Source organism: Microtus oregoni, unplaced genomic scaffold (genome assembly GCF_018167655.1).
Source record: "Microtus oregoni isolate MIOR12 unplaced genomic scaffold, Mior012 000000F_ref0000247, whole genome shotgun sequence".
Taxonomy (NCBI): domain Eukaryota; kingdom Metazoa; phylum Chordata; class Mammalia; order Rodentia; family Cricetidae; genus Microtus; species Microtus oregoni.
This window is the reverse complement of record NW_024543059.1, coordinates 76,396,797-76,419,217: the sequence shown is the minus strand read 5'-3', so window position 1 is coordinate 76,419,217 and position 22,421 is coordinate 76,396,797. Positions and strand designations below refer to the sequence as shown.

General features: G+C 43.6%; 1 protein-coding gene and 1 pseudogene across 2 annotated transcripts; both read left to right on the top strand.

Moving 5' to 3' along the window:
- Positions 1–3,718: 3,718 nt before the first annotated feature.
- Positions 3,719–12,889, top strand: Tifa (TRAF interacting protein with forkhead associated domain). 2 transcript variants are annotated; one of them, XM_041653658.1, is made up of 3 exons: positions 3,719–3,833; positions 5,274–5,334; positions 11,440–12,889. In XM_041653658.1, exon 3 carries the CDS (start codon positions 11,453–11,455, stop codon positions 12,008–12,010), a length of 558 nt encoding a protein of 185 aa, XP_041509592.1. In that variant the 5' UTR covers positions 3,719–3,833; positions 5,274–5,334; positions 11,440–11,452; the 3' UTR covers positions 12,011–12,889. The 2 variants fall into 2 exon arrangements, with proteins under 2 accessions (XP_041509592.1, XP_041509600.1); XM_041653666.1 differs by lacking the exon at positions 3,719–3,833 and adding an exon at positions 4,533–4,643.
- LOC121432317 lies at positions 12,032–13,060 on the top strand (annotated as a pseudogene).
- Positions 13,061–22,421: the final 9,361 nt, after the last annotated feature.

The window sequence follows — 22,421 nt, the reverse complement described above, 5'->3', positions numbered from 1 at the left end:
TTATATGGAACCTATATCATGGGGGTTGGCAGCGATGATGGGCAGACTGTTACAATGAGACATTAACTGACTAGCCTTGACAAAACTTTATTTAATTTTAAACAGGAATAGAAATTGTGTATTTCAAATTGTTGAAGGATTGATAGACATTTGCTGGTTTGTGGGCATTTGATGTTATTTTCAAACTAAATACTAAGTCACATTACGACGGGACACCCCTTCCTTTTGTATTAAGAACACACAGGATACTGCTTGCTTTGGTTTTGGCTTAGTAAATGATTCTGGCCTGGCTCTTGGAGTAGCCACTTCCCTAAAGAGCTCAGCTCAGTTTCAGTGAACTTCCTATGAACCCCACATCACTCAATGCCTTTGGCTCAGTCAAGGGAGGCTAACTAAGTGTGCAAGTCGGCTGAGGCCTTCAGTAAGGTCTCAAGAAAGGAGTTTGGTCTCTGATGTCGAAGACGCTGGCAGCCACGAACATCTCTGAATATCAGAAGTCTCACTCCTTGAGGTGAGTTTGTGGGATGAAGATAGGGCTCAGCCGTTAAAAGCTAGGCTCACAAGGGCCCCAAAGAAGGGTTGGCTCACGTGACAACCACAGTAAAGCAAAGGGAAAATTTTGCTTCCTTTTCAAAAAGGAAACCACAGAACTGGCCATGGTGGTTGTAATCCTAGCACTGAGGAGAGACAATGGCAGGAAAAGCATGAATCTGGGGCCAAGCTGGGCTGTACAGGGAGACCTTTCATTCCCTTTAAAGGTGCAGCAGAAGAAGAAAAAGTGAGGGGAGGAGAAGGAGGTGGAGGAGGAAGGAGGAGGAAGAAGAAATAAAACATGAGTTCCAGCAGTCATGTTCTTAGCAGATTATAAAATATATATTTTTGAGAATTTCATGCAATATGCTTGCTTTGGTTTTGGCTTAGTAAATGATTCTGGCCTGGCTCCTGGAGTAGCCACTTCCCTAAAGAGCTCAGCTCAGTTTCAGTGAACTTCCTATGAACCCCACATCACTCAATGCCTTTGGCTCAGTCAAGGGAGGCTAACTAAGTGTGCAAGTCAGCTGAGGCCTTCAGTAAGGTCTCAAGAAAGGAGTTTGGTCTCTGATGTCGAAGACGCTGGCAGCCACGAACAGCTCTTTCTGCTCTTCCTTCTCGGTAGATGTGTAGGGGCAACACAGTGGGCTATGCATGTCTCCAAGCTGACTAACACGACTCTGCTTAAGATTTAACTTTGCACCAGGCACTTAGGGTGCAGAGGCAGACAGACGTCCTTGAGTTTGAGGCCAGCCTGGTCTACAGAGCAAATTTCAGGACAGGCCCCAAAGCTACAAAGAAATCCTGTCTCAAAACAAAACAAAACAAAAGAACAGAAAAAAAAACTGAATAAAGATGAAGCAAAATCTGAAGCAACTTTCTGAAATAATCTCATTAAAAACTGCTTTTAATGGTCTTATATGAAGGAACAGCAATAAGGCACAGTTAGAAGAGACTGACTAATTCAGGGGATGAGTGATTTGAGGTCACTTATTTCGTGTGTGTCCTCTGGGGATCTTCAGGAGACTCAACAAACTGAAATCACAGACACAAGTGAGCACGTTCCTTTTGGGCCCTTGTCCGAGTCAAGGTTATAGACTCCTGGGCCTTCTGTCACTTGTCAAGAAGCCTGGGAGAGCCAAGATTACTGCAATGACCGCGTTGTAACTGTCTGGAAGGTGATAAGCCCAGGTCAGTAACTGCAGCCAACTACCTATCCCTCAGGCCCCGAGGCAACAGGAGCTCCCAGGTGCACACACTTAGCTGATTCTTGTTGCTCACAAGTTCATTTCCAGTTCTGGGAGCCATTATTTTTGACCAGTTGTCAAGGGAAGCAACTGTGACAGAGCTTAAATTCTTTTTTCTTTTTCTTTCTTTTTTTTTTTTTTTTTTTTTTTTGGTTTTTCAAGACAGGGTTTCTCTGTGGCTTTGGAGCCTGTCCTGGAACTAGCTCTGTAGAAGACCAGGCTGGTCTTGAACTCACAGAGATCTGCCTGCCTCTGCCCCCTGAGTGCTGGGATTAAAGGTGTGCACGCACCACCATCGCCCGGCCCCAGAGCTTAAATTCTCATTTCAAACTACTTGCTTATTTAAAGTCCTGTTCTGGATCAACCAATTCAGTCAATGCAGGGAAACTAAAAGAACATTCGCTCTCTAGTATCCTGATTTTTGCCTGCATTTTCCTTATTAGTGTTAATAGCCCCTATTCCTATATTAATGGAATTAAGCAAAGGTTTCCATACTTGTGTACAATGCACTTTGACCAAATTCACTGATTTACTACTCTTCCTTACTCTACCTATTTTTTTTCCTACATTTTCTTTGACTTAACCTTAAAGATTAAGGAGTTTGGTGTAATGAGTAGGTCCATAATGCCAGCTCTCAGGAAAGCTGGGGCAGGAGGATCATGAGATGGAAGCTAGCCTGAGCTACATGACAAAGCCTTGTCTAAAAAATAAAACCAGTATCAACAAAAAGATTAGAGAGCAGAAACCCCAATTTTTGCATTATTTTATGCATGAGTTTATTAGGCACAATCAAATTGGCAATGTCTTATCTTCCACCTGCTTTGATGCTGCCCAACTGAAAGAAGATACTATGGTTGTCTCTAGAAATAATAAATGTTGATCATTAACAAACGAAATCACAGCCTTTACTGGAATATGCTTTCCTTAAAAGCAGACTTCCTAGTCCACCCTTGGGTTCCCAACTGAAATTGGAAAAAAAAAAAAAAGCCCTCCAGGTAAACTGCCAACAAAGCAGAAACCACAAAGTCCTCATCATTTTAATTGCCAAAGAAAAAGACCGACAAATAGATAGCTCCGCTGAAATTAAGGACAGAGTCCAGACAAATAATAGCTTCAGAAAAATAAATGACGACAAGAATTGGTACGTGGGTTCCCAAGCCCGGAGGATGGTTGTACATCCTCTGCTACAGCTCCAGTCGCTCTGGTTTGTTCTCCTGCTCTTCATCTCCTTTCTCCCTATACAGAATCCCACTCCCATCCATCTCCGGACTCTCACCTTCTGTTTTCCCAATCCAGGCTCCTTGAACTTCGGAAATCAGTGTTCGAGTATTCACTGTGCTCTGAAGGACCCCCCCCCCCCCCCACACACACACAAGGTTGCTCCCCACCCCACCATCCAGGACTGTGTTGGGCGAAGAAGGGAGGGTCGGTTGGAAGTAACAGGTGAGGAAGTTTCTGGACTGCTGTGTGTACAGGGTGGCAACATCCGGAGGCAGGTTCCAATCCTGTCTTTGCTGTGGCTGGACTCTTATCTACTCCCCCCCCCCCCCCGCCCCGATTCAGCATCTGCCGAGAGTAGTCACGGTCCCCATCCCGGAGAGCGGGCACACATCCTCAACTATTCCTCCACCACCCCACGACCGCCCTTCACCTGGACGGGCTCCAGTTCCCTTCTTGTCAAAGCCTAGCTCCCGGGTCACATCTAGTCTAGAGCAGCCTCTCGTTAGAGAAGGCGCGGTCAACCCGGGTGCCCGGCTCCCAAAACCCGGTCAGGAGACCTCGGAGGGCAGGGCTTCCTGTGAGAAAGGGCCGGGAGGACGGTGGTGACCTCCTGGCTGCCTCTGCGGGCTTCCTGCCCGGTGAGGACTTTGCGAAGTCACCCGCAGGAGGCCGCTCTTGGCGCGCGCGTGGGAGGTTCCGTGGCGCCGGAGGATCGGCGACTGGCGGGTTCGGCGAGCTCCCACTGCCGTGGCAGGGACGGTCCCCCCCCACGAGGCCACGTCCTGCCATTTTCATCAAAGGCTCAGCAAGGCTCACGAACCCTCAAGTCCCCAGGTACCTGTAGGTCAAAAGTCTGGGGTGAGGGTGAGGATTGTCACTTTCTTTTTCTTTTTTTTTTCTTCTTTTCCCCTCCAAGAGGGCAGTTTTGTCAAAAAGTTTTCAGGGGGTCATCATCTGTCGCCCCTCCATGGCTTGATTTACAGGCAGATGTGCGCTACACAACAAGGAAAAGTTTAAAAATATTATAGACAGCTCGATCCCAGGTGTATAAATTTAGTATGTGATCTTTACAAAATAAGGGAGGAATGAACAATACTGGGAAGGCGGGTGTGTGTGTCTTTGTTCTCTCCCGTTCTTTGTAAACTTTTCACCTAATCGGAAACCAGAAAAAGAATGCCATTTGTGCATTCTGGCTCACGGGAACCAACGTCCTTGTTCCCCGCCGCCTAGCGCTGTCATTGAACTAGGGAAACTTTCTCACCTGCCCAAGGCTCCCCGGAGAGCCGGTCCGGGGTGCACAGGGTTGGTCCAGATCCACCTCCCAGCTGCAACCAGATTTACAGAAAAGTCCGCTGTCGTCCTGGTCCGGGATTTTCCCGGGCTTTCGGCTCAGAAAGAACTTCCGGGTGCTGGGGGGGGGGGGGGGGGAGAAGGGGTGATCCGCAGGGGGTCCGCAGCCAGGGAAGGAGGGTGAAGGGGAGTCGGAAGAGGGTAGAAGCTGGCGGGTGGGCAGAGCCGGACAGAGACTCGCGGTCACTGGGAAGCGCTGTGCTCGCCTCCCGCTCTCCACTCTTGGTGCTTGCTTTTGCTTTTCCTCACTCCCCCTACAAGATTGGGAACAAAAAAGGCTGCTGACTCTGCAGAGTAGGTCTTCTTTGGCATAAAATTAGAGGACAGTCTTCTAAACCACCCCGCAGGGCCATGGCAACTGAGGGAGTTGGGCAAGAGGATCGTTTTTTGCCTTTTGTTTCTTCTAAGTTTCTCTTCCCTTTCTACCATCTCAGCTTTGGGTGTTTGTCAGGGAGAACAGCTTTTGCTAAAAATTGAAATGTCCATCTTGAAATCATACTCTGTATTAGAGGCTAAGAACTGGAGCAGGGGAGGTGAAGGTGAACGTTCTAGAGGGGTAGTTTTCCTAGCTCACCATTCAGAGGAGAAACTTCTCTTTACAGCCAGCACTATTTTAAACAAAACAAAACAAATTCTCAAAATGTGAGAAACCTTAATCGCACGTGACCTCCCAGGGGAGCCGAGCAAACTTTCTGTTAAACTGTTTGTCCTCCTGGCTCATTTTAGAAAAACATCGCTCTCCATCTTCCTATTTGTGGCATTTGAAACAAATATCAGCCTCCAGCCAAAGCAGAGCCGGGTAGCTCTTCACCGGTTTCTCGGGACACAGGGGTCAGAGAGGAGGTGCCGTGTGTTTAGTTGGGGTGTCAATGCTATTTTGCACCTAACACACCTACACGTATCATTCTTCTTTCCTCCCCTCAGGAGAAGAGTCAAGGCTCTGGAGTCCTGATCTAGCTAACTGCCCTCACTGGAAGGCTCTCAGGTGAGTGTGCCTCTTGGGATCCAGCATGCAAAAGGTTGGCTCTGAGACTGGAGCGCAGGGCCGTTGGCTCATGCCTGTTGGCAGAACTTGCTTTTTATTTCATGTATCTCTTTGTTGTAGAATAGTTTCTTTGTTAACAGAATTTGCTGTCGGCCAGACGTTAGTGTTTTACAAGTTAGTGATGTCAGACAGCAGTAACAGACAGGGTAATGCAGGCACTGCTGGTGAGACTTTACTCTCTCTAATTCTACTTTATTTCAAAAAGAGATGACTTGTGGTTTTGGTAAAGAAAAATATTGTTAACTATTTGAATAGGTCTGAGTGTACATGGTAATCAGATTCTAAAGATGTAGAGTGTGAGGTGAGAAGGGTCTCTCTTATTGGTGCTTGGTTTGCCTTTCCAGAGACAACACAGTTACCCTGTATAGCCTGATGGCCTTCTGTGTATTTGGTAATTGAAAACTAGCATAGTTCAAAACTTTTTTTGAACCTACTGCTACGCCTTTTAAATTTATTATTCTAGTTACTCATTTCTGTCTTCCTACTGAATACTGAAGTACTAGAGACTGGAGAGATCAAACTGCTTTGGAGAGGGACTTTCTGCCTCTGGAAATTAGCCGATTAGTTTGCTGAGCCTTTGTGACTCCCCAAACATCCTGCTCAGCTGCCAGGGAATGGTAGGCCTGTGCTCATGGTCTCACATGCAGGAGTCAGGATGATTGGCATTTGTGGGAAGTTAATGCTTTGGACTGTGTCGTCTATGAGGCAGCACCAGCAGCTATTCCCCCCTTCACAGTGGCGTCTAAGTTGGTACCTTGCTGGCAACAGCATACATGCTTCTGAGCCCCCCTTCTCTTAGCTTCCTTAGTTTCCAAAGTATAACTCTTAGCCCCAGAAGGGAGGCAGTCTGTGAAGGGCTAAGAGACAGTGCATTAGAGTTTGCATCCGAGCTTTGACTCCTTGTTTTAGACTAGAACCCATTCTTTAAATTCTCGGTAACTCCATCTCCCTCACCTGTAAAAGGGCAATCCACAGGATTCTTTTGAAGATAAGCTAAGATGGTACAGTCCAGGACTCAGCACCCCGCCTAGCATGTGAGAGGCACATCGTAAGTAAACGTCTTCTGTCAGTTTGTCATCATTTCAGCGCCCCGAGACAGGTGACTGCATTTGTCATCTTAGGCGACCCTAGGAGGCAGCAGCAAATGCCTAGAGAATCCCAGGAAATGGATCTCTTGCCCATATGATAGTTATATGCCTTATGTGTCCATCTTTGGCCCTTCTCTCTGGCACTCAGCCTAAGCCACTTCTTTAGGGGGCTGCTGATGTTGTGGCGAGGCATGAAGGAAGGCGAAACTACACAGTGATGGCTTTTAAAGCATCTTGGCGATGGCGCACACCTTTCATCCCAGTACTCTGAAGGCAGAGGCTGGGGGAACCGCCAGCCTGGTCTACAGAGTGAGTTCCAGTACAGCCAGGGCTACACAAAGAAACCCTGTCTTGAGAAAAAAAAAAAAAACTGCCAGGAAGTAAGCTTCTACACAGCTTCCACAAGTGTTTCTATTTGTGTTGGTCATTGTTAATGGGCCAGCCGTCTCAAGTAGGGGAGCCTTCTCTAAAGGACCAACTGGGAACAATAGAGAACAAGGAACAGTAAGCATTCTACCTTGGTATTGGCTGGAAGGAATCACAGTTGTGGACTCAGAGGTCCATCCTAAGAATGCATTCACACCAAGACTCCTGTGGGCCCCTGACTTAAAGAGTATGCCTCCCCTTACAGTATGCTTTCCCCTTACGGTGAGGGCTATGTCTGTCTGCCCTGGGTCCCGGGGCTGAGAGCCTATTTGCAGCAGACGCTTTTGGCAAATGGATCCATTCAAAAGACAGGCATGTTTTTTAAAGCATACAAAACAATATTTAGCTGTCACTAAACACACTGTATTTGGGAAGCTACTGTTTTTTAATATAGTTCTTTTATAACCATCAAAGCTCACAGATGAGCTAGAGCTGAAGCATTCCCTGGACAAAAATGAAGATAGTTTCTGCTCTTCTCTCTCTCTCTCTCTTTTTTTTTTTTAAAACTCTTTGCTCCTTATCAGAAAACCCTGTGTGTGTGTGTGTGTGTGTGTGTGGTGTGTGCATGTGTGTGTGTGGTGTGTGCATGTGTGTGTGGTGTGTGCATGTGTGTGTGTGTGTGTGTGGTGTGTGCATGTGTGTGTGTGTGGTGTGTGCGTGTGTGTGGTGTGTGCATGTGTGTGTGGTGTGTGCATGTGTGTGTGTGGTGTGTGCGTGTGTGTGGTGTGTGCATGTGTGTGTGGTGTGTGCATGTGTGTGTGTGTGTGTGTGTGTGGTGTGCATGTGTGAGTGTCTGTGAAATGTGTTGTACGCACAGGTACCTGCATGCATGTGGAGACCAGAAACTAAGGTCAGGTGTTACTCCTCAGGCATCTCCTGCCTACTCTGAGACAAGGCCTCTCATTGGTCTACACTTTTTGCAAAGTAGGCTAGGCTTAGCTGGCCAGTGAGCTCCAGGGGCCTGCATGCTGCTGCCCCCTCTCTTACCAGCACTGGGATGACATGTATGTGGGATACGCTCCGGGTTTTATGAGTCCTGGAGACTTAGGCGCACTCCTCACGTCGGCAAGGCAAGTGCTTCACCAGCCGAGCTGTCTTCCAAGTCCTTCATTTTAGTTTGATGTTTTAACTTGCAAGTGCAATGCAGTTTTATTGCAGAAAAATTTTAAGTAAACAGGGAATATAGGTGGAAATTCGATATCACACAAGATTCACAACAATGAATTTTTAATCAATTGCTAATTACATCATTGAATAACTTAGTGTCATTATTCTCATGCATGTTGTCTACTTCCTGAATAATGAGACTTTTATTATCATAATGGAGAATATTTAAAAGATATCATGAAGCGGTTTAATCAGTTCTTCCCATTGCATGCTAGCTAATTCTTGCCTGCTTTAGTTTTAATTATTTTTATATCCTTGGCCCAAGATTTTGAGGATTCCTCTCACTGCTTTTGTTTTTTTTTTGTTTGTTTGTTTTTTGTTTTAAATATTTATTTATTTATTTATACAATGTTTTGTCTGTATGCCTGCAGGCCAGAAGAGGGCGCCAGACCTCATTACAGATGGTTGTGAGCCACCATGTGGTTGCTGGGAATTGAACTCAGGACCTTTGGAAGAGCAGGCAATGCTCTTAACCACTGAGCCATCTCTCCAGCCTGCTTTTGTTTTTTAATTTACACAAGGATCTCTTTCTTTGTTACAAAGTTCTGTATCCTGCAACAATGTCTAAGAGAGATGAATATAAGATGAAAGATTAATTTATAAGTTTACCAAAGACATTTTGCTTGGCTGTCATTTATGGAATAAATGAACGAAGCTTGATTTTAGCAGCCTGACTTAGTAAAACAGAGAAGAATGATGTCTTCCAAGCAGACAGCACTGGGTATGATGGGAATGTAGGGAGGGGCTACGTACTGAGACCCGGACTTAGGTGTGTTCTCTTGTTGTGATGCCCACCATGACCAAGGCTTTCTGTTAGAAGAGTTTATTTGGGGATTACAGTTTCAGAGGGTTAGAGTCCGTGACCTTCATCGTGAGGACGATGGCAGCCGTCAGGCAGGCTTGCCACTACAACAGTAGGCTGAGAACTCACATTGAAACACAAACACCAGGCAGAGAGAATAAACTCGGAATGGTGTGAACCTTTGAAACCCCAAAGGCCACCATCTATGCTGCCTCTAACAAGGCCACACCTCCTAATCAGTCTTAAACAATTCCACCTACTGGGGACCAAATACTGTCATATATGAGTCTATGGGTCTATGGGGCTATTCTCATTCAAACCACCACAGACCCTCTCAAGAAAAGCAACACAGCAAAAGGCAAAGATCAAAGGGTAGTGGAAGTAGTTTTCAAAATATCATTGTTTTGAGACCAAGATAGTAGTATAATACTAACTGATTAGCTGGGCGGTGGTGGCACATGCCTTTAATCCCAGCACTCCGAAGGCAGAAGCAGGCAGATCTCTGTGTGTTCAAGACCTGCCTTGTCTACAGAGTGAGTTCCAGGACATCTTCCAAAGCTACAGAGAAACCCTGTTTCAAAAAACCAGCAACAACAAAGCAAAGCAAAAAAAAAAAAAAAAAAAAAAAAAACAAAACAAGAATACTGATTTTTGCTTTGTTATAAACAAGACCAGAACAACTATAAATTTCACTTAATTATAAAGTCTCATTGATGGAGACTGGAGAGATGGCTCAGAGGTTAAGAACACTGGTTGGTCTTCCAGAGGACCCCAGTTTAATTCCCAGCATCCTCATGGCAGCTTACAACTGTCTGTAACTCCAGTTCCAGGGAATCTGACACCCTCACACAAACATATGCAGGCAAAACACCAACCAATGCACATAAAATAAAAATAGATAAAATGTAAAAACATCATTGAAGACTATTGCTTCCTAGGCAATAAAAACCAACCACATGGACAAGTAAGAGTCATTAAGAGGCCACAGTGAACACTTAGCAACTATTGACAATTGTGGCGTCAACACACTTGGTGGAAGTTGTGTGGCTATGGCAAAATGTCACCCATAGGCATGGAGCGATCAAATACTAAATATAATGTATTTCTATTGTTAAGAGAGAAATTATTCTCTGTGGAGAAACATGTGCTTGCATGCATTTATGTGTGTGTATGTGCACATGGGTATGTGCACACGTGTGTGCATGCTCACATAATTATGCTTATGTTATAGAGGATATTATGCAGAGTTAAAGGCCGCTTTGTAGTGGCTTTCTCTAGGACAAAAAAAATTAAAAGATTAGGATTGAATGAGAGCCTTGTTTCTAAGTGCTTTTTATTTCTTGAACTTTTAAGTCATATGTGCATATAGTTTTAAAGCGTTATTTTTTTTTAATGATAGTTCTGTATTAAAAAAAAAAAGCTTTAGGAAATTTTAAGAAATGAATGTTCCTATCCTGTTGTAATCCTGTAAACAACACCCCATCCCACTAGCACTGTAGTAAATCTGCGCAGTGTGAGGTCTAGTTGGGGCGCCTCAGGCCTTGGGCTCCAAGGATGCCAACAGGAGCTAGGTGGAATTGCCATGATTAATGAAGGCTTTTCAAGATGTTTACAAAACACTGTGGACACAAATTACCCCAGTAGCAGTGAAGGCCATGGTACTGAGCTGGCCTCATGTGAGTTGCTAAATATGTGACATCTAAATTATAGAATACAGCAATCATTCAAAGTGTTTACTTTTTAATCATTAATCTACTAGAAATTCAACATTTCATTATTTAAGGTGGTAATGTTGCAAGATTTATTTATATAATTCTAATTTAAATGTTTATTTTTTGTGTATGTGGGTGTTTTTGCTTATATGTGTATATGTGCACCATGTGCATGCAGTGCCCAAGGAGGCCAGAAGAGGGCGTTGTATTCCCTAGAACTGAAGTAACAGAAAGTTATGAGCCACATATAGATGCTGGGCATCTAACCAGGCTCATCTGGAAAAACAACCAGTGCCCTTAGCAGCTACCCTATCTGTACAGCTCCCTGTTTATAGCCTTTAAGTTTTTTTTATTTAAAACAGGTTTCACAATTTATATTAATCATGTTATACTAGAATTAATAGAGTGTAGGTTTTCACTGTGTATCGATCCTCAGAGGATATTAAAACTCAAACCAAATGTTTTTGGTTCAGTGTCACTAGGTAGCCCACACTGAGCTTGAACTCATGATCCTTCTGCCTCCACTTCTCAAGAATTAAAAGGGTGTGCCACCAGGACACACCTGATTTTATTTTTAAACTACATCCGTCACGTTTCTAGGCGTGTGTCACTACATAAATGAGAAAAGAATTGAGACTTCCCTCGGCTTCCCCTGAATCACTGCGCTGTTAATAATCATCACCTGCATGATGAAAATGGTCAGAGGAGAAATGAAACAAAGAGAGAAAAGAGGGATTAGTCTAGTATTCTGTACCTCGTTTTCTTAGCTTAGAATCCCCGGCCACATTTTGAGCATCCTCTTAGAGAGGGCAGTCTGGGCTGAACTAACCTGGTGTTTCGACTGTTGCAGGCCAGAGAGCGTCATGTTGTCCTTTGAAGATGCTGACACAGAAGAGACCATAACTTGTCTCCAGATGACTGTTTATCATCCCAGCCAGCAGCAAAGTGGAATATTTAAATCAATCAGGTTTTGCAACAAAGAGAAATTTCCTTCTATTGAAGTGGTGAGATTTGGAAGGAATTCCAATGTCTGTCGCTACACTTTTCAGGACAAACAGGTTTCCCGAGTGCAGTTTGCTTTACAGCCGTTTAAACAGTTCAACAGCTCTGTTCTCTCATTTGAAATCAAAAACATGAGTAAGAAGACCAGTTTGATGGTGGACAACCAGGAGCTTGGCTACCTCAATAAAATGGACTTGCCCTACAAGTGCATGCTCAGGTTTGGAGAGTATCAGCTCCTGTTGGAGAAGGAAGACGGGGAGTCAGTGGAATCTTTTGAGACACAGTTTATCTTGTCTCCGAGACCACTCTTACAAGAGAACAACTGTCCAACGCAGAGCCCTATACCCGAGGATGGGGGCTATTCATCCTATTTCACCCATAGGACCTCTCCAACAGAGATGGATGAGAATGAAGTGTGAACAGAGTCCAAGCGGAGACTCATGAAGGATGAGAACCCATGGGTAGACCCTTGAAAGACACTCTACCTCTTAAGAGTTTAGAGCCTAGTGTTGCACAGATATCTGCATGCTGACTTTGGGTTTAGTAATAGCATTTGGAAGTCTGTGGACTGTGTTTGTCATCAACTTCGTCAGCTCTTTGCATTTTGGACCTAGGGAGAATTAAGTATACACCTGTAAGGGTTAGTGTATAAAACGTATCTTCTGTGTAATGTTATTCTTGCTCCTTTTCCTGCTTGATGGCTCGCCCATGCTTTGTTTTGGTAGGAGCCATCTCTTGGCTTGGTCACATCATTTCATAGCAGCCTTTGGCTTCCAGGTTCAGAGCGCAGGCGGATTGTTTGCTGGTGCCTGTGACATGTTTCTACTTGCAGAGTCGGAAATCTGGAATGAGTTCTCGAGTCCCTTCTGAGTCACTGTGGGTTCATTATGGAAAGTTTTGAGAAAAACACCTTGACTTTCTTTCTGTGGAATTATAATGCCTACTCCTAAGATGTCAGTGTTGCTTTTCTGTATGGAGGACCTACAATTAACATTTAAAGAACATTGAGATTAAAATTATTTGCCACACAAGGTGGCAGCCAACACAGTCTTGGGAGTAAAAGTCCCTCAGAATTTATAACTGTTGGAAGAGCTGAAAGAAGGCCAGGAGGGAGTAGGCACAGCACAGTTAGCTGAGGTCTAGAGGACGATGAAGACCTGACACAAGATGGACAGGGATAATACCTGGGCCTTCAAGAACAATTTATGAAAACTGAATATACAGCTTTAAAATAGGACGTGGGCCTAAATACCCAGAAGCACTTCCATCTGTATGATTTGTAACGAAAGTTATTGAGTGCTGTGAGTAGTTCAAATGGCATGGTGGATACATGGGTCACATCGGTGCTGGCAAAGTGGCAGGATTCCCACAGCCTCAAAGTCACCCTACAGGAGCTTTGGCGCTTGTTGGTGTCAAAAGAGAACATGAAGTTGACACAGCCACCAGAAGGACAGTGTTACAGCAATTAGCCACTAAGGCCCCAGCCATCTCTTCCCAATCCAACCTAAGTCTTTATTTTCCACAGTGATGAATTTTCTAGGTTCATTCTGTAGCCCTCAAAGTCCTGGAGAGGAAATTCCACTGAGACTTCATCCATCCTTAGACACTGTTTTGATACTGATTTATTGTCTGTTTGAAATGCCTGAGTTGTGCTGTGTAATATCTTCTGTGGAGTGTAACCACTGGCTGCCTAGTTGAACTTCTGGGATCAAGAAGGTGTGTTGAAATCGGTTTCCTTTGGCAGCAGTGGGCACAGCTAACACAACTGTGAATAGACACATCATACAATCGCCTACTGCTGACATGTGACCTGGGTTTGACTTTGCCCACCCCACCCTCCTGCCACAGCTGTGTGTTGACTCTTAGAATAGATGGCAAGGCTTCAGGTAGCAGCCATGGGACTACTGCTGTGTTAAAGATAAAACCTTGATTTTTATTTAGACAGAAAAAGGGAGATGATGTGGGATTCTCCTCTGTATGTTATGAGTATGTTTTATTACCATTAGTTAATAAAGAAGCTACTTTTGGCCTATGGCAGGGTGGGAAAACTAAACTGAATGCAGCCAGAAAGAAGGCAGAGTCAGAGATGTCATGTAGCTGCTGAAGGAGAAAGATGCCAGAACCTTACCAGTAAACCACGAGCCTCATGGTAAAATATAGAATAATAGAAATAGATTAATTTAAGATGTAAGAGCTAGCTAGAAATATGCCTGAGCCATTGGCCAAACAGTGTTGAAATTAATATAATTTCTGTGTGATTATTCAGGTCTGGGTGGTGGGGAAATGAACGTGCAGTCTCCATTTACACTACGGGGCTTGGGGGCGCTTTGACTGCACCCCTGCTTTCTTAAGTTTTAAGTGATGCCACATCTTTTGTCTCCCCTATTTCTCCACTGCCATTCTTGGCCAAAGCTTAGATTGTAACCCTCCCCTCCCTCTGAAATTGGCCATGAGTGAGGAATTCAGGGCTTCCATCTCCCCACCTTTACCAAGGGATGCTACTTTCCCCCTCCTCCTCAACTTACTTGTTCCCCATCACCACCCAACACTTGCTGTGGCCAGATGCCATCAGATGAGGTTGGAAGAGCCTGGCCTCCCTCACATAGCTCTGGACCACATGTTCACTTGCCACCACCCTGGGAAGGGAGTGCTGGATTCTCAGTCCTGCTGCCACCAGCAGCCGATGAACTTTGAGCTCAGGGCTCAAGGTGAACAGAGCAGTCATGGGGCGACAAACCTGCCAGTACTGCTCAGGGTCCTTGGGGATTCCACCTAGAGAAAGGTCATTGCGGAGAGTCCTAAGCACATAGAGTTCTGAGTCGGTTCCTTTTCTCATAATCACTTTGCTTTTATACACTGAAGAGGTTTGGACAGGGCTCCCTGATCACCCATCAGGTCTGAGGTAGAGCTGAACAGCTGGAACACAGGCCTGGATCTTGTAGACTCAGATCCTCTGCAGGGACATGGAGGAACTCTCTGTCACGAGTTTTCAATGAGCCTGGCCTCCTAGCTCGTTGCCATGGTCCCCACTCTGTTCAGGACCACTAAATGTTGAAATGTGATGCATACCAAAAAAAAAAAGGCGATTTGTTGTGTTCCAAAAAAAAAAAATGTTTTCTGCTAAAATTGAAAATGGCAGGGTGGTGATGGTGCACGCCTTTGATTCTACTTGGGAGGCAGAGGAAGACAGAACCCCATGAGTTTGAGGCCAGCCTGGTCTACAAAATGAGTTCCAGGACAGTCAGGGACACACAGAGAAATACTGTCTCTAAAACAAAACAACAATAAAAACAACCCCCCCTAAAAAAACAAAATTGAAAATGAATTTTATGTATCTTATATATTTTTTCAATTGTACAGATCAAAACTTTTAACAGCCTTTTTGCATATAATAAAGTCAGAGTTCAGTCCCCTAGCTGCTTCTCTGAAACTTCCTAAAGGAAAACATTCATACTTAGACTGCTGTGTAGAAGTTAAGTATATGTGAATATTTACAATAAATGCTTACATATGTCTGAACTTTTACAATTTTTAGAAGTTGTGTTTCTTTAAGAGTTTCTCACTCAACTCATTTTGATCTGATTAAGATAAATGTTAGTGAATGTTATGTTAAAGAAAATGACAACCACCAAGTTAAGATAAATTCTAACGTTACCAGAAAGTAAGGTTCCCTGTGTAATTACTTTGGTATATGAAATTTTGTGCTATAACAGATGAGGTGGGGGAACTCATCATATACTTTTTGGTTGGGTATTTCAAGACAGGGTTTCTCTGTAGCTTTGGAACCTCTCCTGGAACTAGCTCTTGTAGACCAGGAAGGCCTTGAACACAGAGATCCGCCTGCCTCTGCCTCCCGAGTGCTGGGATTAAAGGCGTGCGCCACCACCACCAGGCCCATATACATATTTTTGTTTCTTTGTTTTTGAGACAATCTCCTGCTTTGAAGCTCAGACTGACCTTGAACTCATAATCCTCCTGCATCAGCCACTTGGATGTGATGCTTACAGGTGTGCAACCCTGTGCTTAGCTTAATGTAATTATATTTCTACAACCACCCTTCAAAACGATTTCTAATAAATTTTCCAGCCTGATGCCATGTGCGTGTCATGCATATTATGCCTCTTGATGTAGATTGCCAGCCACTCCTAGACTATGGAACAGGACCTCAGCTGCTATCCCAGTCCAGGGCCTGTTGCTATGGGCACTGCTTTCTGTCTCTGTGCTACATGCCAGGCTGACTATTTCATTTCTTGTCTAGCGTTGCTGCTGGCCACTGTGGTAAGCAAAGCATGGCAGACAGGTGACTGTGTGCTAACTGCCAGAACCTGTGAGTGTGTCATGACATAGCAAAGACGAATGAATGATGTGGGTAGAATTAAGGTTGCTCACTGGCTGACCTTGAATTACAAGAGATCATCCTGGATTATTCCAGATCCAGTTAATAACAGGGTCCTTCAAAGCAGGAGGGTAAGAAAAAAAGATATCAGAATGAGCAAGTGTGACAAGGACTTGACCTGCTGTGAAGGGTTTTGCACTTGGAGGAAGGAGGCCATGGACCAAGGAATGCAGTAACATCTTGAAGCAAGAGACTATGCATAGAGATCTACATGCTGGAAAGGGCAGAGAACCCTCAGCAAGATGTTGGCATACAAAAGAGTTCCACAATATCCCAGAATGGAGTATGACAAAGGTTTATTTATTTGTGGATAAACTCACAGAAATAGTAGTGATCCACAGTCCTCTGTGTGTGCTGGGAACTGGAACTGAACCAACAGATGGTGTCAATGTGGGAGGACTATGTCCACATAAAACCTGAGAGAACTTGGGAAGGAATTCTAGACCCAAAAGAACAGACTTAAGCACGGCTTCTTGGTAGCAGCATTTTCTCAGGTGGGCTCTGTTTGCTAGAGTCAGGCAGAGGTGTGATTCCTTAAAGAAAAGACTTCCTGACTCAGCATTAGTAGCAAAAATTGAGTGGTTTCTTGAAGAGCCGTCTTCCTGGTTCATGCTGGTAGCATGAGATTCTGGTTCTTTCTAGAGGTCCTGCACTTAAAAGGTGTCTGTGAGCAGTGTGTTACAAATTGCTTAATGGCGACATAGACCCACTGCATCCCTGGAGCTGAGGTGATGTGTATTGCTCATAGAGGTGGTGAACATGCCTCTGCCATGTTGGACTGCGTGGAACAAACAGGCAGGGTTGCAGAGTTGGTCCTAGTCATATCTGCTTAGCATTTTAAAAAAAGGTGCACCTGGTCAGAAAATGATTACAGATATGCAATAAAGGCATATCCAGATGGAAAAAGACCTCTAAATGTGTCATAGTGTACATGGGCATAGTACATGGGCTTATTGAGAGAGAAGAAAGAATACAGAAAGTCATACATTAAAGGAGTAAAGATAATTAAATATCAAAAAGTAATAGAGTAAAAAAAGCCATGTAAAGATGGAAAATATAGCGAGTCCGGATTATGTATACTATTGTGTTTTCTTTGAATTTTGTTTACTGTGAATGAGTAAATGCAGAGAGACATTTTGTTGTACAGGCTGCCGAACTAAACCAAAATATATTTTAAAGGTATATTGACTTCAAACTTTGAGTCTAAGGATATGTTACTTTGGAAAAGAGGTTCTGCTTTTGTTCCCACAGAGGACAAGAACCTGTAAATTTCTTCTAGGCTAAGGTGATTTGATGAAACAGAACTCTCAAAATTAAAATATTAAGGTTAAAACCCTCCTTTTTATTTAGAGAGAAAAGGGGAGATGATGTGGAATGTCTTTCTGTATAAGTGGTCTCTGTGAACTCTAAAAATACTTCACCCAATAAAGAGCAGAAATCAGTTTGGAGAAAACTACACCACAATTTCCAAAATGATTGTTTATAAATATTTGTTTTCATTGGGGGGGTTGATTGTAAGTGACTAGTGGTTACAGTCAATTTCTAAAATAAATAAATAAATAAATAAATAAATAAATAAATGGGATATGATTAGGAGATGAATACTTTGCATTGGTATGGATCTTGGTCTAGTGACATGATTTTTGGGTTTTTTGTTTTTGTTTTTGTATTTTATTGATACAAATTTAAGGTCAATTTTGTTATACTGTGTATATATATTTCTACTCTTATTTAAAGTATTAAATTTCACAACTCATTTTAAAAATGTAATATACACTTAAAAATTACAGATGAATAGTCACATAAATAAGTCAAACTTATAATCATGTTAGTTAGGTTTTCTAGATATACAGAGATATATTTCAGTTAGATAAATAATCTTCGAACCTTTTAAAGACCTACAGAGCATGGTATTTAAAATATTTTAAAAACTTAAACTTTTCTCAACAGTGAGATATGTCTGCTTCTGGCAGCACCAATTACTTCAGAGAGGTTGATGGGCATTAAATAAACTCATTATGAAACTTGCCTTCAATGTGACAAGGTTAGCCATTTGGGTAAGAAATTGTTCTTGATTGGACTGCTTGATGATATGCTGTATGAACTGGACATGCAGGACCCACATAAAAATGACTGCTGAACTTGCCTCAAGATGATAAGACAGTTCTTCAGGATTCCTGCTTCATGATATTTTGCAGGACACAGAAAAAAGTGACTGACAAACTGCCAACACAGGCAAAACAGTCTTTCAAATTTCTTGTTTCATGGAAAAGTCCGCCAGATACTATGGACCTGTAGGCTGAAGATGGATGCCCCAATGTTACAGAAGAACTTTGGATGACTGTCCAGGCAGCGAATTGTCTCTGTCAGTTCTAGAGTTTTGGAAGTTTCTTACAATTCACTTCCTGTTTACTTAGGTAATATTATATCCTTCTGGGGTCTTTGGTGGGGTTGAAGACAGTTATAGTTTTCCTTAGTTATGATAAAAGATAAATTAAATATAAAACTTTAGACTCACCAAGAAATACTATAACAGTAATTCTTGCTTGATACCTGTTTTGTTATATGCAATTTTATTATATTAAGGTTAAAACCCTCCTTTTTATTTAGAGAGAAAAGGAGAGATGATGTGGAATGTCTTTCTGTATAAGTGCTGCTTTTATTGGTTAATGAATAAAGCTGCTTTGGCCTATGGCAAAGCAGAAGATAGCCAGACTGGAAGAGATATAAAGAAATATAAAGGTGTAGTCAGGAAGACACCATGTAGCTGTGGAAGGAGAATAACACCAGAACATTACTGGTAGGCCACAGCCTCGTGATGATACATAGATTAATATATTGCAAATGACAGCAAATTGTTACAGCAGCAAAGAGCCAACAAACCTATGACTTCTGATGTAAGGTTATTGTCTTAGTTGCTGTTCTATTGCTGTGATGAGATACCACGACCAAGGCTACTTATAAAAGGAAGCATTTTATTAGGGGCTTGCTTACAGTTTCAGAGGGTAAGTTCATGACTATCACGATGGGGAGTGTGGCAGCAAACTGGCAGGCATGGCGCTGGAGCAGCAGCTGAGAATTTACATCCTGACCCAAAGGGGGGGAGGGGAAGACTGGGCTTGGCCGCAGCTTTTGAAACCTCAAACTCAGTGACACATTTCCTCCAGAAGGGCAGCACTTTCTGATCCTTCTGAAATAGTCCACTAAATAGGAACCAGACACTCCAATATAAGAATCTATGGAGGCCGTTCTCATTCAAACCACTCTAGCTATACACTGGCATTTCTTGCCACTGACAATCTATGGCCTTCATTATGCTACCTAGTTTTAGAATTATACCTTCTTGTCTGTTGCAATTGTGTGAACTAGACTACCTAGTTTGTTAGAAGTACTTACAGTAGAGGGGAGGTTACAAGGGCAGAGGGTGGAAGCCAGGGGACAGAGATCAGGGGGATCAGGATGCATGGTGTGAAATCCAGCAAGAATCAACAGTTAAAAAAAAAAGAAAAAGGAAGGAAGGAAGAAAGAAAAGAAAGAAAGAAAGAAAGAAAGAAAGAAAGAGGGCTGACAGCGTGAAGAGTCTCATGGCAAAGGTGGCCTGGAAATGCAATAAAAAAATATCTGATTACAAATAACGAAACCTCTTCTGAGTTATTCAAGCACAGAGGGGATTAGTAAAGGGAAACTGTAGTAGCTCACTTGGACGACAGGAAGGAATACTGCAGGCTTGTGCTGGGATTGTACTGCCCAGGCTCAGTCCTTGGGGGTTGGTGGCTCCACTCTGCACACTAACTCCCAAGGTTTGCATACATGAACCCCGCAGAGAACCTGACCTCCCTAGTTCAGTTCGTGGAAGGGGTTAGCTTGACTGAGAGGTCCAAGCCTCCACCGGTCAACTCTCAAAGGTGATACAATCACAGTCTAAAACAGCCACCCCAGCGGGTGACCATGTGGAAGGAAGAAGCATTTTCAAACAACAGCTACAACAAAAACACCACCGTGGATCGGAAATGAGGACAAAAGAAAAGCGGTGTTTGATGCAACAAACAGTGTAGCTAAGTAAAAATTTTCCACACAGGTCTTAAGGGCTCTGCCTCTGGGAGTTGGCATCCGGCTTGTAACAGGTCATGCCAATTGGTGGCAATGTCACAGCATTCTTTTCTAGGATCTGGAGCTTCAAGACAAGCCACACAATCCACCGGGGAAGCAAACTCACATGACATGGTTTTTAAAAATTATGTGTACAAGCTTGCCTGTGTGTGGATACGTGCTAGAGGTACAGACAGTTGTGAGCTGCTTGGAACCAAATTTGGCTCCTCTGCAAAAGCAGGCAGCAGTCAAACCCATCTAAACTGCTGAGTCATCTCTCCAGGCTCAAAAATCAGGCTACATTTTTTTTTTTAACTTGGATTTATTTATGTGAAGACTTACACACACGAATGGGTGGAGGTCAAAGGACAACTTCTGAGGGTCAGTTACGTCCTCCCGCATATGATTTTTACAACTACTTTCTTGAAAATTTTATTTCTGTATCCAGAACCTTTACTGACAGGCAGAAGCTGGAACATGAATGGAAGTAGTTGTTTCAGTGTAGGATGGGGGTGTATCCACTGGGGCTTTACCTTAAAAAATAACTCACAGATGTAGAAAGTATCTATGTGTTAAGACAACTGGCCAGAGCCTTTCTGTCAGGAGATACTGCTCATAGTTTGCGTAGCTGTTAGACCTGAGACTCTCGAAGAGAAAAGACCAAATCCAAGAATGCCCAATTAGAGCAAGCTGTATTTTGGGGGTGCACCCGGGACCGGTCAGCTGTCTCTCTGACCTGTAAGTCGGGATTTGAGAGAGCAGCCCTTTGAGATCTTTTTTATAGGAGAAATAAGGTATTCACAGGGGCAAGAGAGTCGGCTGCTATACATTGCCAGGAAAATACGATGAACGGGAAGGAACGAGGGTAAGGATATGCTCAAGTGAATGGGTCTGCAAATTTAGTGTTGGTTGAAAAACACGTTTTGCAGTTAACAAACAGGAACCTTCTTTCGTTTTTTGTTTTGTTTATAGCTTTTGGTTTTTGGAGACAGGGCCCCCATGTGTATCCCTGGCTGTCCTGGAACTCACTTTGTAAATCAGGCCAGGCTTGAATTCAGAAATATCCTCCTGCCCTTGTCTCCCAAGTGCTGGGATGAAAGGTGTGCACCATTGCTGACTAGCTGGAATTTATTCTTAATTACAAACAGAAACCTTAACTTGCAAGAACTTAACACAGGAAAACCAGAACTTATTCTTCAACTACAAACAGAAACCTTATCCAGCACAGGACAAATAGGAACTTACTCTTAGCTGTCTGACCGCAAAGGTTTATTTTTCCGGTTTTGGTCTCCGATTAACAGGCAAGGTCTAGTGTTCCTGTTTCGGTCTCAGGTACCAGCTGCTCCTTTCGATGTTACCTAATGGCGCCTTTGTTTTTGTTTTATTTTTCTTCACTTAGTAATCATTCGGTTCCTTGATGGTAACTTGTTAGTGTAGTAGGTGTGGTTACCACTTCACAGCCTGTGACTGAGATCATCACTCCGCATTGCAGACAGTGACTAAGGAGAGCGTGGAAATGCGTGGTTGGGATTCGCTGAGCTTCTCATTGGTCTGCATTGCTCCAGAATCCAGCTATTCATCATTCAGCTATTCTATGGGAGAAGAGTCTTTTGTCTGGAGCTCATTTGCTAAGCATCGCTAGGTTCAGGGTCACAAGCTCTGGGGAAGTGAATGGGGACAGTGGTTTCAGATCTGCTGCATGGTTCATTTTCTTCGTGATGGAAAGCCACCAAGGAACCAAGGATGAGTATTTAGCCTTGCCACCACTATCAATGAAGTCACTGCCCCAACGTCCAAATCATGGTAAAACAGAAAACTTTTAAGGTTAATTCCTTCCCCCCCAAAAAGACATAAATAACGTTCACCCCTCTTCCTGAAGTCCCAACCACAAAGCAAGGTGTGGTTCCAATGGAGTTCATTCTCACCAGCTGAGTAGGTTTACAGACAGGGCAGTGGGTGAGGGGCTACAGGCAGGAGCATGCCTGGCCTTAAAGGTGCCATACTAGAAGGAAGGGCTGTGGCACCCAGGGGGGATGGTGGCCTCTGGCCTCACAGATGGAGCCTCCTCCCCTAGACCTTCCCACTGTGTACTCTGACTCTCTCTGAAGTCACACACACTGAACCAAGCATGCAAGTGGTCCCGAGGAAGGGATGCATATTTGGGTGAGGATCCCAAGATCCTCTTCCCATGAAGGAAGTCAGGAGTCAGCAAGGCCAGCTGCGATGATCCTGTGTAGGTGGGCACAACGGTTTGACTCAGAGATATGGGCACAAAAAAAAATCTCAACTCAAAGGGGATAAAAAATAGTTTCATTCTGAAGCCAAATTATGAGTGACCGAGGCCT